The sequence below is a fragment of the Myxocyprinus asiaticus genome, chromosome 39 (assembly GCF_019703515.2).
Source record: "Myxocyprinus asiaticus isolate MX2 ecotype Aquarium Trade chromosome 39, UBuf_Myxa_2, whole genome shotgun sequence".
Lineage (NCBI taxonomy): Eukaryota > Metazoa > Chordata > Actinopteri > Cypriniformes > Catostomidae > Myxocyprinus > Myxocyprinus asiaticus.
This window is the reverse complement of record NC_059382.1, coordinates 20373383-20389857: the sequence shown is the minus strand read 5'-3', so window position 1 is coordinate 20389857 and position 16475 is coordinate 20373383. Positions and strand designations below refer to the sequence as shown.

The window sequence follows — 16475 nt, the reverse complement described above, 5'->3', positions numbered from 1 at the left end:
GAACTGAAAAAGCATGTGCGAGCAAGGAGGCCTACAAACCTGACTCAGTTACACCAGTTCTGTCTGGAGGAATGGGCCAAAATTCCAGCAACTTATTGTGAGAAGCTTGTGGAAGGCTACCCAAAATGTTTGACCCAAGTTAAACAATTTAAAGGCAATGCTACCAAATACTAACAAAGTGTATGTAAACTTCTGACCCACTGGGAATGTGATGCTGAGCGAAATAGAAGCTGAAAGAAATAATTCTCTCTACTATTATTCTGACATTTCACATTCTTAAAATAAAGTAGTGATCCTAACTGACCTAAGACAGGGAATGTTTTCTAATATTACATTTCAGGAATTGTGAAAAACTGAGTTTAAATGTATTTGGCTAAGGTATATGTAAACATTTGAATTCAACTGTAACATTGTATCGTTAGGTCCCTGCTGATTCCCACCACTAGTTTGTGTGGAAAGGCATATCTGTGACTTTTACATGACCAATGCGACCAAACTACCCACTAGTGATTTGTAAGGATGGATTTTGTCAATTGGGGTGAAATTATATTTTATATGGAATGTTATAAAATCAGCTGATTTTATGTAATTTCCAATGAGTAGTGAGAGAGAAATTTTGTGGCCTCATAAAACGAAGACATGAAGCTCAAGAGAAAGACGAAAAGCCATAGGAGGTTTGCATTGTCACTGTGATGTAAGAAGCCAGGACGATGAGTCCATATCAGTTGAGCTGACCCACTTCTTGGGTTGAATGCTAAACAGGGAATTGACGTCAATGCTCCAGGCAGTCCAGAGACTCAACATTCAAGAAATCACTCAATCTCATCTGGCTGCAAAGCTTAAAGGGATTGTTTGCACAAAAATTAAAATTCAGTTTATCATTTACTCCCCCTCATGTTGTTCCAAAGCTGTTTAATTTTCCATCTTCTGTGGAACACAAAAGGAGATGTTAGGCTGCAGGTTAGCCCCAGTCTTCACTTTCATTGCTTCTTCCATACAATTTTAATTTGTGAAGCAACTATCCCTTTAACTCCTGAAGCTTGGAACAGTTGCAATTCCTATATTTTCATCCAGGCAGAGCTGATCTTTGTGTTGCTTAAATAAAAGCTTTTACTGAGGTCAATAGCTGAGGTCAATTTTGTTATGCGGTGAACATGCATAATGTACAATACTGTGCATTAGATTTGTGTTTGAGGTCGTTTGTGTAACAATCTCAAGGGATCCAATCATAACTTTTGGTAGGGTTTCCTAATCATTTCCCACCTCTGGGAGCTCTCCCACTCCTACAGGTTTGCTCATTTGAGAGACACAATCCATGAATTATGGGAAAACAGATGAAGCAAATACCATTCAGAGCACTCTTGCTTCATACTTTCACATTTTAATCTGTCATAAATTTATGATGCACTGATTCACAGGGAAATGAAGCATACTGCAATGCTTAGCAGTGTTGTATTACTTGAGTTCAGGACTGAGACTCGAGTCCGACTTGAGTCACGATATTCATGACTCGTGACTCGTCTCGGACTTGAACACTAATGACTCAGACTTGGAATCAAGCTCTGAGTGCATTCTGACTTGGAGGAGAGAACTTATTACAACCTACTGTTTACAAATAAACGATCCATTCCGCCACTTCCGGGTTCTTTTGCCAGCCAAGAAAAGAACTGCGTGCAATGGGCACGTTGCTTAATTTGAACAGAAAATGCCCCAAAAGTGTTGTTTAAAACACCCTATTTTCTACAGATTATTACAGATTTGGGCTTCTTTAAATTTCCATTAGGATCATTGGATCAGGAAAAACTCATGATTTGGCATTATCTATGATATTTCATGGATCAACATCATTGTTATCGCGTCTTCTCTATTAAACCCAATTGACCCGCAGCTGCTGTTGGTAGATTTGAACTTTTCATCAAGGAACAACTTGGACTTGGAATACTTTTGAAACAGTGAGTATGTGAACATTTATGGATTGGCCCCATTCACTTTCACAGTACAAATGCTGTCGATTGAGCTTAACTTGAACACTTTTGAATATTTTTTTAATAGATAACAGTTTCACAGTGTAATCTGCTTTATCAAAATTTCTTCTTTTAATTATAACAGGGGCACAAAAATGTTTGAAGTAGCACATAAAAGACTGATGACCTTTCTTTGAGTGACCGTAGCTCCAGCCAGTTTATGACAGCCTAACAGTGCATTGTGTGAGGAATAAAAGAAAAAGGACCTTCAACAGAGACTTGTGGGACACCCCGCTACGTGACTGGCCAGTGCATTATTTTCTGTGTAAAACATCAAAAACCATGACTGTGGAGTTTGGGCACAGAGCAGGGAATCTCTCCTTTTAGTAAGAGACTCATATGGCTACAATACTCAAAGCATGCATGCTCACTTTGGAGTCAGTGAGTTTGCATCTTGATTGCTCAAATTGTAAATGAGAGGGAACCTTGGTGTTAATCTATGGCACAGTATAGAGCAGAATACACCGGTGTCCTCTGTTTTTCATGGCTCCAACAACTAACCAGTCCCTGAGTCATCATCCCTGATCAGTACAGCTTTGATTAATGAATTGTCCATCACATTACCACTTTTGGCTGAGATTCTGTTTTGTGTATATAGGTGCTACAACCTGTAATGTTTTACATGATAATTTATAGCAGTGGTTCTTAATGAAGTTAGGACAGAGATTTTACATTGGACATCAAGTGGCAACCCAACACATTATCAAAATTGTTTAGTGCACAAAAATGTCCTTAAAAACAAATATTACAATGTATTAATATTACCACAAACAGCATAGACCCAATATAATACACAAAAGTATACATAATATACAAAAATAAAAAATTGTTAATGCTTTCTAAATGTTTATTGAATTCTGATGGCTTAATGCTCTCAGCATCAAATAATTCATCACACAAAACACATTATGGCTGGCAGAAACCAAATGTATCCTTCTTGCAAGTGAACCCATATTTAATCTAGTCTGGGTCATATTTTATTTTGAATAGTTTTCTTCATGGTTTTTGGGGATGCTAGCTATCCATGTTGGCATTTACATTTAGCATTGTTTTGCTGTTTGCGATTCAATTAGGCAAAACTACCATTTGAATCGACTAATCAACTAGTTGGTTGGTTGTTTGAATGACTAGTCTGTGTACAATTAGGCTCCGTTATGTTCACGTGACCCTGATCAGACATGTTTCAGAGGGATTTATGGATGCTAAGCGCAGCATTTCAACATAGTAACTAACGGATATTCAATAAAAATACAAACTAAATAACTTCAAAGTAAGAGAAGAAATATGAAAGGTTCCAAAACAGAGTGGCACAAAACTACTTAAGCACATCCTGAATGCAGAATGTCACGCTTCAATGTAACCAGAGCACTTGGGAGTCTCAGGGCCATCCTCGCTGCGCATTCAAAAGCACAGAACTGCAAAATAATGATGCAAGTACACATCTAATTCACGACATCAAGAAGTTTAAACCTTTTTTACTGCAACTATTTATTTAAGCAGTATCAGACAGAATCAGCAAAAGACTTAATTCTCTCCACAGTCCCTCAAAAATTCAGGAACATTACCCACAGCAGAGGATTTCATGTCCGACAGTGATCGTCTTGTGATGTATTGTTGATGAAGCGCTTTGAAGGCTGAAGCAGCAGTGGAGCATAAATGGGTTAAACTTAAAGCATTTAAGAGATGAAACTTCTTGCAGAGGGTTTTACTGTGCTGACTTTTATTCACTTTTAAGCACATTAAGCTGTAATCATGCAAAAAAGCTCTCCAAGAAGTTTATTTGAGAATTTTGCCTCCCATTAAACCACCATCACTAAAAAAATGTATGTTAGTAGTCGGCCTCACTAATCGACTAGTCAGTTGTTGGACGACTAGTTGATTAGTCGACAACCGTGGCACATCCCTAGACTCTATCAGAACTAACTTTTGACCAAAAAGTTGATTGGTCAAACACTGTGTTTGGATGATGATATCTTTGTGGATTACATGGGCTACAGGGAAGGACAGTGTAATTTTCACAGTTTTTACCAGCAATCTTGATGTTCATGTGTCCGTCTAGCAGCAGGTTCTCTGCCTTCAAGTCCCGGTGAACAATGTTACGATTGTGGCAGTACTCGACAGCAGACAGAATTTGCCAAAACTTACGCCGTGCCTCTGGTTCATTCAGCCGTCCGTGCTTGGCTAAATGATCTGAACAAAAAAAGAAGATGGGGTTAACAAAATATTAAATAAATAAATCAAAAACAATCACTTCTCTAAACTTTGCCCTGAATCAATTAATTAACCATGAAAACACTTGATGATCATCCTAGAGAGTATTAGACTGGATAAAAATCTGTGTATTGCAAGAAAAGTCATCAATATTTTGGTCCATTATCCCAGATGAAAAAGAAATTTTAAATGTGAAGGTTAATTTAGGAAATTTTTAGGATTACACTAGCTTAGACATGGCTTCAAAGCTACTCGAAATAGACTAAAAACGAATGGGGTCTTTAAAGATCCCCACTCTGCACGGGTACTGTAGTTTAAACCTGTTGAAGCTCATTTACACCATTTACCCCACCCACGGCCCTGATGTCACTTTGCTTAAATTAGTTTTCATTTACTATATAGTCTACCGTCCAAAATTGTTAATAATGTTGACAAGTTATACATCTGAACAATTTGTCAACATTATTAACCTTTTTTTGACTAGTCATTAGCATCAACAGTTTAATATAGGTTACATAAATGGGTGACAAAATTTTACTGGACAACAACCATAACCACATGTTGTACCGGGAAAGACTCTGGCGGTGTGGTGTGGCAAGGGGTAGAGATTGATGAGCCACAATAATGGAGGCTCTGTGGTGTGTGAGTAGGGTAAACATCCCCCCGGATGGTGTAATCATGCAGTCACCACACCCTAGAATGCTGGGTCAGCCCCTGGCCCTCGGCCCGTGGCCAAACCTAACCTACAGTCCTCACACATTCCATTCTATACTCCACTGAGATGGGCTGACAAGAGCAAGCGTGTGTACATGCCAGTGTGTTTAAGGCATCCTTCTCTACACAAGTTGTTTTTCAAACAGCAGAAACACTCAAATGAATTTTAAAAGAGACCAAATTTTGTGATCGCAGAATTGCCTTGCGTAACCTAGCATTACATCGCAAATTATACCTGAATGAACGGTTGAGGTGAAAAGAGTTTGTGAGAAATGTAGGGCTACTATATAAAAACCACTTTGTGTCCACGTCCATATTTTAGAAAGTAGGTTAAGTCTATTTGGTGTTTACACTTTGCTGTTGTGACGCTTATTATTAAGAATGTATTATTATGCACCTTGCACTGAGCACATACAGTATTAGTGACTAATTGTATAGCTTACTGTACAGTTGAAGTCAGAAGTTTACATACACCTTAGCCAAATACATTTAAACTCAGTTTTTCACAATGTCTTACATTTAATCGCAAAAACATTCCCTATCTTAGGTCAGTTTGGATCACTACTTTAAGAATGTGAAATGTCAGAATAATAGTAGAGAGAATTATTTATTTCACCTTTTATTTCTTTCACCACATTCCCAGTGGGTCAGAAGTTTATATACACTTTATTATGGTAGCCTTGCCTTTAAATTGTTTAACATTTTGGGTAGCCTTCCACAAGCTTCTCACAATAAGCTGCTGGAATTTTGGCCCATTCCTCCAGACAGAACTGGTGTAACTGAGTCAGGTTTTTGTAGGCCTCCTTGCTCACACACGCTTTTTCAGTTCTGCCCACAAAATTTCTATCGGATTGAGGTCAAGCCTTTGTGATGGCCACTCCAATACCTTGACTTTGTTGTCCTTAAGCCATTTTACCACAACTTTGGAGGTATGCTTGGGGTCATTGTCCATTTGGAAGACCCATTTGCGACAAACTTTAACTTCCTGACTGATGTCTTGAGATGTTGCTTCAATATATCCACATAATTTTCCTTCCTCATGATGCCATCTATTTTGTGAAGTGCACCAGTCTGAGGTCTTGGCTGATTTCTTTTGATTTTCCCATGATGTCAAGCAAATAGGCACTGAGTTTGAAGGTAGGCCTTAAAATACATCCACAGTACACCTCCAATTGACTCCAATTAGCCTATCAGAAGCTAATTGGCTAATTGCCTAAAGGCTTGACATCATTTTCTGGAATTTTCTAAGCTGCTTAAAGGCACAGTTAACTTAGTGTATGTAAACTTCTGACTCACTGGAATTGTGATATTGTCAATTAAAAAAAGAAACAATCTGTATATAAACAATTGTTGGAAAATGCACAAAGTAGATGTCCTAAGTGACCGAAGCTATAGTTTGCTAATAAGAAATCTGTGGAGTAGTTAAAAAATGAGTTTTAATTTTAATTTCAGAAAGTGTATGTAAACTTCTGACTTCAACTGTATGTATAGGGCTAATGTGTAAAAATGACCTAGGATAAACTCGAATTCTGGACTCAATAATAAGGTTGGCTCAGGGCCAATGTGAGCGATTTAGATCATTTTATGTTATTGGCCATACACATTTATTTTTATTGCATCAGATTTGCAAATGTAAAGCTGATGTAAGTCATTTGATTTTAAAATTCCTTGAATCCTAGCTTAATATGCAGTGAACTACAGTATAAATAAACCATTTCTAGATTGATTTCACCTAAAAATGTAGCACTGTGGCACTACTAAAACACTCCAACAGTATGTTTGTTGGAGTGGCCTATCCATTCTGACGCAGCAACATTGGCTCAAACAATGGCGTGAGTTTGGGATGGTACTATTGATTTGTTGTATGGAATCTGAAAACTGTTGAAAATTCAGTTTAATGTCGCTAGTAGCGCATAAATGACACACTTCGGCTTTAAACTAAGGCTGTTGATTTACCGCGTTAATTCAGTGCAATTAATTATATAAAAAAATAATGCGTTAAAAAAATTATGCAAGTAGGACCTGTTTCAGCAGGGGGCAGTATCCAAAACTCCAGCTGTATAGGCAACGCATAGCTGCACAGAGAACAATCCAAATTTAGGGCAGGCTTACTTGAAACTAGCAACAGCACAAGATGAGACCCCATTCTTGTGTTCAAACACAGCTGGACCAAGCACAATTCCGAATGCAGGGATCTCGAGGCATGTATTTATAAGTTTCAAACTACATTTAACTTGACACAACGACCTAAAAAATGCTGTGTTTGTGTCGCAACCAAAGTGAGATGCTCCAGAAGTGTCCGTCTGATGCATGTGTACATTGATGTGTCTTCAAAAAAAGCCTTTATAATAAACCTCTCTCGGATATTGACAAATTCAATTACAGAATGGACTGTTGTGGACTGTAGGCCAATGATAGGCTTATGTTCAATTAAATGGAAATAAACAATATATTGCCTACTAAAGCCACTATTTGTATTGTCTTCTCAATGCTTTATTCGTCTCCCACAATAATTTAATGCATTTTAATAATATGAATTATTATATTTGTAATATACAATATAATTATTTCAATATAACTATAATTTTTAATAATTTTTGCATCATATTGTTTTCAAGAAAAGTCCCGTTTTTAAATTTATAGCTTTCTTGAACTTACAAGTTAATATTTTTATGACACATATAAAAATACATGGCTGAAAATGCAATTCATAATTTTTGTGTGGTCCTGACAAGAGCAACAAAAACAAAATCCTTACCGTTAAGCCCTGGAATAAATTATGACAAATGAAAACAATTCTGTGCTAACATTGAGCCACGGCATTCAATTGTTTATCTTTGCAGTCCTCCATTCAACATCATAATACACAAACATATTTAAGTAAAGTACACATAAGAGACGGCTGGGAAAATGTAAAATACATTGAGAAAACTGACGTGGATCTGATTAGATACAGGGTGCAACATTCTGAAATTGTGCTCTGTTTTGACAAAACTTCTTTGGTGCCATGTTGCTAATCAAAAAACACACCTTACATTGGAATGTCTCATATTCATCTCAACTGGCCAACAGGAATGAACTCTCAGATAAGACGCACATACACTCTGCACTATACAACTCAACTGGCAGTAATCACCCCCATTTTAACAAACACTGCGGACTTTGGCCAACAAAACAAAATATCAGTTTGGTACCAGCCTACCAGGCACCTTAGGCCTGTGTAAAATATGCTTGTTGTGCACGTTCTACATGTATTTAGCCTACTTCTTAGCCATGTGAGAGTGAACAGAAAATACATACAGTGGCCCCAAAAGGTATCTGGACACTTTAGCCACACTTAGAATTAGATAACAAGATATCAAACCAAGTGGCATCTACAAATAAAAGATTATTGACGTTTTCTATCTATTTTCACATTTTTACAATTACTTTCAGCCATCTGGTCCCAAGGTGATTTCAAGATCAAACAGGTGTCCTAGCTGGGTCACCACAGGTATAGTTCATCACATTAACTACGGTCATGTTCCACTATCATTTGACAACCAGAAAGTGTTTTATTACCTTTTGTCTTAATTTTGAATAATATACTGTTTTAGAATTTGAAAACTGCTAAGTGTCCAAATACGTTCTGGGGTCACTCCCATGATCAAGGAGCAAGGTGCAATTTCTGTAGGCTCTACTGTATGTATTACGTGTGTAAAAGCATGAACCAGTTGAACCTTGTGTGACTCCTTGCAGCACTGTATCTTAGAAAAAAGTCCTGTACCATGGTACATTGATGGTATTAGATGGTAATACCATTGTACTTTGATACTGTATATACCAGGGTACCATTTTCATTGGGTTGACAAATAATGTAGTTAAAAAAAAAAAAGATCTTCAAGATTTTAGGTTTTAAGAACGAGTGTATATGTTCAAGTACTGTAACTGGTAAATTTTTAATCAAATTTGAGCTTTTTGCAGTTCAGTTAAATAGCCCTGTGCTATAACAAATTGATTTTCAGAAGTACAAATATTTCACGTACTGCAGTCTTTCAAAAAATGAGCTTATAAAAAACAAAAAGTATAATAATTGTAGAATTTGAAATTAAAATGAGAAAACATTGCCATTCTGGTTAACACTTGAAGTGCTTGAAATGGTATTTACATGGTACTTCAAATAATAACCATGGTAAATGACACAACTGCGGTACATGTCAAAAAACCCATGGTACTGCCATAGTACCATGTGCAAAAAAACTAACAAAAAACTCTTGGTTATACCATGTAAGTGGTTCTGCACAAATACATAAAACTATTTTCAATAAACAAAATACAAAATTCTGCAGGTCTTAACACACATGTCTGCTCTTTCCACTATAGATTACTGAGGCCACGTCCAAACTTACACCCTGCCTACGCCGGGAACGAGCAGTGTTGCGTCGCACCACAACGGCTTAAAGCTGTCCACTGGACGCATCGAAACGAACGTTATAAACCACTTGTTTGTCTTGTTGGCATGAGTAGGTGCCAGCGCATCCAGCGCTTAATGGTTGTTTATGAGCCACACGAGCGACACACAGGGTGCAATACATTTCCATAAAAAAAAAGTTAAACAAAATTACAAATTGATTTTGCAACGTTTACACCTCTCATTCACGTTGGAACAGTATTTTCCTCCACTAAAAATGGAGCGTTTCGCTCTCTATTACGGCATACTTTGGAAAACATTGCCGTTAAGAAACTGGTAGAAGGGTTTTCAAACGAAAATGGATTAGTGTTGATGTGACCTGAGTGAGAAATGCTCTAGATAAAAATTCTGCATTTTCATACAGCCCCATCACTAATGCTAAATCCTAAAATTGACAGTCTAGAAAGAGCGCAGAGGGGTATTGTATAATGCAAGGATCAAGAGGCTGAGGGCAGACACGGGTGTCAAGACTGATCAGACTCCGTTGACAAGCCCTCCCCCTTCAAACAGAACCTTCTCTCCAACTCTGGGTTTTTCTAAATTATGCATGGCCTACATTTCTCCCCCCATTTCCAAAATTCTAATCAATGTCCCTTAGCTTTCACTCTCTCTCATGCTTTGCCTGTTCATTCGGCAGCTCCTGCTTATTCGAGGTTGACCCAGTTTCCAGGTCCCTGTAAAACTGAAGCTCCGCTCGGCTCTGCAGTGCTGGTGGAGCAGACAGGCTCTTGTGGCGGGCTTCTACACAGTTAAACTCCTCTACAGGGGAACGAACCCTGCACAGTTTACAAAACCAAATGCTGCTCTATCTCTCGCCTCTCCCCTTTTTCCCTGTGAAGATTAACTGATTGAAGTGAGTGCCTCTGTTATGTTAGTATAGCCACGTTCAGTCTGGAAACTGAAGAAAACATAGCTACCAGTTAGCTGACTTGTTCTGTTTGTTTGGTGCAAGCCTATATTACTTGATCATAATGGGTTCAAATGGCCCAGTTCAATTTAAAAAAGTATGTTTCATAATTTGGGATTAACTGGAGACTTTTAACCTTGATAGCGATGACATGCTGTATAGGTTGCATAACCATCTTGTGCAACAGAATCACAATCGTTGGACAACCCAGCCTCTCAGTATGTACGGTTCAGACAATAATCATACTGTATGGTAATCTAGATAAAGAATGTCATGTAAGTATTTGACGTGCTATGTCGGTTAAAAGGTATAGTTCACCCAAAAATGAATTCTGTTTAATTTACTCATTGACTTTGTCTCATGTTGTTCCAAACCTGTATGGCTTTCTTTCTTCTGTGCAACACAAAAAGAGATATTCAGCAGAATGTTAGGGAATGACACTGTCACTAACCATTCACTTGCATTTCATCTTTTTTTTTTTTCATACAATGAAAGTGAATGGTGACTGAAGCCGTCATTCTGTCTAATATCTAATTGTGTCTTCTACATAAAAAAGAAAGTAATACAGGTTTGGAACAACATAAGCATGAGTAAATGATGACAGAATTTTCATTTTTGGGTAAACTATACCTTTAAAGTAACATACCCTTTACATGTGCTATTATTTGTTTTTTTTTATTTGCTTGACCTCTGGCAACCTCATTTCAGCAAGTCTCTATGGGACATTTGGCCATTCTCACCCTCTAGCACATTTGGGCAGGAACATGCCATTTGGCTTGCCATAGCAACGACTTATCTGTGTATATCTCTTTAAAAAAACAAAAAGGCTGTTGACACATTGAACATCAGGTTCATGATTAGTGGTCAACCAATATATCGCCGATATTCGCCGATAAATTTTCCCATTTGGCCGATTTGTTTCTTGATGGCGCTGAGAATCGCCTGCTTGCATTTGAAGCGACTGAGACATGTAAACGATCAGTCACGGTTCGTTTTGTTGTTACGTGCCTTTGTGTTACTACAATAATAGACCAGTGTGCAAAATAGTCTAATTTAAACGGTACGCATATCAGAGCCGTGGCAGACGCGTTTGAGCTCATAATGTTAAAGTGCTCGCCTGTTTCATTCTCCCTCTCTCTCCTCAACAGTTCCCTGTAACTTTTAACTAATGATAAAAAAGGCAAATATCAATAAAACTAATATCATATACCGTCTGCAAATATGTGCATATCTCGTTTAAACAGATGTAATAAACCAACCTCACACAACTTCAGCAGATCCAGCATCCTGTGGAGCGCTCATTTACCTCTAAAGCACATATTCTAACAGTCTCTCCTCAACAGTTCCCTGTAACTTTTCTAATGATAAAAGGCAAATATCAATAAAACTTCTATTATATACCATCTGCAAATATGCAGATATCTCGTTTCAAAAGATGTCATTCACGAACCTCACGAAAATCCAGAATTTTCTTCCCATCGAGCGCCCATCTAATATCTTCCTCTGAAGCACATATTCTATCAACCAGAATCAAAACTTCAGGATCAGGATCAAAAGTTTCTCTGATTCACAAATCACGATGGTCAGTACGTGACAATCCAAGCAATCCAATCCAACTGTCAGGAGATTGCTGCTCGCGCTGGATCTGCACAAGCGCGTGAGTGCAACTTCAAAGTAAAAGTGCTTCATGTGTGCTATAAGTACACTATGCACTGTATGTACAGTTGGTTTGATTTGGTATTTTTTGAGAAAATGTGATTGCTAACATGGACATGCCATCCATGGTTGCTGGACTACAGTGTGTATTGTTATTTCCTTCTTCCTAATATATTAACAATTTCTTCATGTGCAAATAAATTACTAAAATTTTATTACTAAACAGAAATTAGAAGAAACTGCTATCTACCATTTAAAATACAATATAATTTTTTACAAAGTTAAAGTTTAGTGTGAGTAAATATAGTGCTAAACAAGAGTTTATTAATTTTTTTAGTAATTTTATGTTAATGTTATTTACTATATTAAATTGCGTGATATATCGGCATTGTATCAGCCTTTTGGCCACCCTGTTCTTTGCATATCGGCATCGACCATTAAAAAACCTATATCATTTGATCACTAGTCATGACATCACACAAAGTACAACACAAATGGAAGAAGGTAAAAGTGTGACGCTCAAAGTTTGTTTATTGTTGGGTAATATAACTATTCCAATAACTCTGGAGTAAAGGTAGAACGATATATCAGTTTTACAAATTAACCAGTCCCCATAGTAACTTTTTGGAATTATCAGTTATCGGAATTTATTTTTTTATTTTTTTATGATTATTATTTACCCCTTTGTTTTCCTCTGTGGACGGCACTGTAGGATTCTTCAGTTAGAACATTTTGGTTCTACAGCATATAAGTGGCCTCTAGATGTGAAATAATTATTTTTTTTTTTTTAAAATCACTGACACCTTGTAGGGATTTGCTGAATCTAATTCATCAGCCACTGACAATATTCACCAATAGGGGTGGGAAAACGCATCGATGATAGATCGATGCACCGCGATGCAAAGAAATTTAAATGCATCGATTATGAAATTTAAGAATCGATTATCATTATATATTAATACCCAATGTGTCTGTCTCATATTACAGGAAACCTCTCGCAACAGACACAGGGCAGAGTATGCAAGATTAAGGGGAAAGAAAGCGCACTTTGAGGTAAAGAAAGTTTGTGCAGCCAAGTTCACCCTGTGAACCTACATAAGATAAGATAAGACTGGATGGATGGATGGATGGATGGATGCTGCCGAGTTTGGCTTTCTGTTCACTATTCAAAACTGTATGCATCCATTTGACCAACGTTAAGTTCATTGTTGTTGCCTTCTTCACCGATTACGATATATATTATGTTAATATTGCTTTTGTATCTCCGTAAAATGTGTAATTTCTCCATAAAACAGTTTAAACACGAATAGAACTTGGCTTAATTAAATATGACTGCCGGGCAGACATTGGCTGTGAACAAAAACACTCATTCTTTAATTCATTCTCTTTATAATGAATGCTACAGAATAGGGAGCGATTTCAGACTGTTCTTAAGGGAACTAACCAGTTGATTACAGTCACCTGTGGATGGTCAATGACACGCTGCAGCCGCGAAAAGATAAAAAAAAATTATATTTTGCAGAGTGTGCCGCAAACAGTCCTGCATGAAAATGCAATTAAATTCTCGTGTCTTGACAAACGGAGGTGTCTCCATTTAGCTGCCTGGCGCCTCCTTCCCTATCCCAAAATGAATAGGGAACTCACGCTTACCACATCCCATGTTACCGCCTTTACATGCTACTAATAGACAGTTTTTCATTCTATGACCCTTGTAACGGAGGGAAGGAAGTCACGAGAGCTGGATCTAGGTGCAGCGAAATAGTATTTAATAAAGGAAACAAAGTACAGATTAACAGGGTAAACACAGGAACAAAAGAAACATCCATGATGGGAAAACACAGGAACAGAGAAAACATCTACGATGGGAACGGGTCAATGAACAGGAGGTCAAAACACATAACAACTGACAGAGAACAAGCAAACAACAGGGCATTATATACATAAAGTCTAATGAGTTAATGAAACACAGGTGAGGACAATCAAGGACAGGCAGGGCCAAGATGGAGCTGGACACCAAGGATACCAGAACAGAACAGGCAGAAGGCCGGGAGACCAGAGTAGATCGGGAGCTGTAGTAGGCTCGGGGGGCGAAGCAGTGGGAGGCGGAGCCATGGGAGGCTCGAGGGGCGAAGCCGTGGCAGGTGGAGCCATGGGAGGCTCGAGGGGCGAAGCCGTAGAAGGCGGAGCCGTGGAAGGTGGAGCCATGGGAGGCTCGATGGGCAAAGCCGTAGAAGGCAGAGCCGTGGAAGGCGGAGCCATGGGTGGCTCGATGGGCGAAGCCGTGGAAGGCGGAGCCGTGGCAGGCTCGAGGGGCGAAGCTGTAGAAGGCGGAGTCGTGGCAGGCTCGAGGGGTGAAGACGTAGAAGGCAGAGCCATGGCAGGCTCGAAAGGCAAAGCTGTAGAAGGTAGAGCCGTGGCAGGCTCGAGGCTAAGACTCCAGGATGACTGGGAAATGACCTCAGTGGTCAGATCAGGCAGATGGCCAGGAGACTCAGAAGACCAGAGCAGATCAGGAGGCCTGGGTGGCGACCACAGATTAGAGACTGGAGCCGTGGCAGGCGGAGCCATGGGAGGCTCGAGGGGCGGAGCTGTAGAAGGCAGAGCCGTGGCAGACTTGAGGGGCGAAGCCGTAGAAGGCGGAGCCGTGGCAGGTTTGAGGGGCGGAGCCGTAGAAGGCGGAGCCGTGGAAGGCTCAAGGGGTGAAGCCGTAGAAGGCAGAGCCATGGCAGGCTCGAGGCTAAGAGTCCAGGATGACTAGGAAATGACCTCAGTGGTCGTGAACATGAGCAGTCTCGGGAGCGACCTCTGTGGTCGTGAGCATGGATGGAGACTTGGGAACAACCTCTGGGGTCGTGGGCATGGACGGAGACTCGGGAACAACCTCTGTGGTCGTGGGCATAGGCAGAGGTTTGGGAACGACCTCTGTGGTCGTGGACTGAGACTCGGGAACAACCTCTGTGGTTGTGGGTGTAGACAGAGACTTGGGTACGAGCTCTGTGGTCGTGAACATGGACAGAGACTCGGAGACAACCTCCGTGGTCGTGAACATGGGCTGAAACTCGGAAACGACCTCCGTGGTCGTATACATGGGCAGAGACTCGGAGACGACCTCCGTGGTCGTGTACCTGGGCTGAGACTTGGAAACGACCTCCGTGGTCGTGTACATGAGCAGAGACTCGGAGACGACCTCTGTGGTCGTGTACATGGGCAGAGACTTGGAAACGAAAGCCTTTCTCCTGGGACGGACGAGGCTGGCAACGCTGGCTCAGGGACGGACGAGGCTGGCAACGCTGGCTCAGGGACGGACGAGGCTAGCAACGCTGGCTCAGGGACGGACGAGGCTGGCAACGCTGGCTCAGGGACGGACGAGGCTGGCAACGCTGGCTCAGGGACGGACGAGGCTGGCAACGCTGGCTCAGGGACGGACGAGGCTGGCAACGCTGGCTCAGGGACGGACGAGGCTGGCAACGCTGGCTCAGGGACGGACGAAGATTCCAGCTCGTTGGCCGTAGCAGGCATGGGCGTTGGCTCGTTGGCCATGGCAGGCATGGGCGTCGGCCCATAGGCCATGGCAGGCATGGGCGTTAGCTCATTGGCCGTGGAAAGCATGGGCGTTAGCTCGTTGGTCTTGGCAGGCGTAGGCATTGGCTCGTTGGCCGTGGCAGGCGTGGGTGTCAGCTCATTGCCCATGGCAGGCATGGGCGTTGGCTTGTTGGCCGTGGCAGGCAAGGGCACTGACAATTTGTGGGGAAGGGTCTTCATGGCCCTACGCACCGATATCAGTGGCGGATAATTCGACTTGGAGACAAGGTCCATGAAGGGCCTCGAGACCGGGGCCGCGGAATGCTTGGAGCAATGAGTCGTGGAAGGCTGCACTGTGACATGGCGTGGAGCAGACTCAGGCGTGGAAGACTCAGAAGCAGGAACCGGGATTGAGAGAGGAGGATCCTCTGCAGCATGTGATTAGCCTCACATATTCCTCCCATGTGCAATCTCTGGTCTCTGGCAATTCCCTCTACCGGCGTGTTGTTAGTCCGATGGCGTGGAGCAGACTCAGACGTGGCTGTGACATGGCGTGGAGCAGACTCAGACGTGGCTGTGACATGCCGTGGTGCAGACTCAGACGTGGCTGTGACATGCCGTGGTGCAGACTCAGACGTGGCTGTGACATGCCGTGGTGCAGACTCAGACGTGGCTGTGACTTGGTGTGGAGCGGACTCAAATTTTACTGTGACATGGTGTGGAGCTGACTGTGGTGTGAATGTGACAGGGCACGGAGCAGACGAAGGCGTGGCTGTGACATGGCGTGGAGCGGACTTAGGCGTGGAAGACTCAGAAGCCGGAACCGGGATTGAGAGAGGAAGATCCTCTGCAGCGAGTGTCTCTAAGATTAGCCTCACATATTCCTCCCACGTGCAATCTCCGGTCTCCAGCAATTCCCTCCACCGGTGTCTTGTTAGTCTGATTCGGTAGATGGATTTCAGGGTATCATCATCAAAACCAGTGTGGATGG

At 41.0% G+C, this 16475-nt stretch overlaps 1 protein-coding gene across 1 annotated transcript in view; it reads right to left on the bottom strand.

Annotated features, from left to right (window-relative positions):
- sik2b (salt-inducible kinase 2b) overlaps positions 1-16475 on the bottom strand; it is a 68461-nt gene that overhangs the window by 39035 nt on the left and 12951 nt on the right. The window contains exon 4 of the mRNA XM_051678845.1: positions 4053-4214. Coding sequence (XP_051534805.1) covers positions 4053-4214 — 162 coding nt within the window. The remainder of the gene's footprint in view (positions 1-4052; positions 4215-16475) is intronic.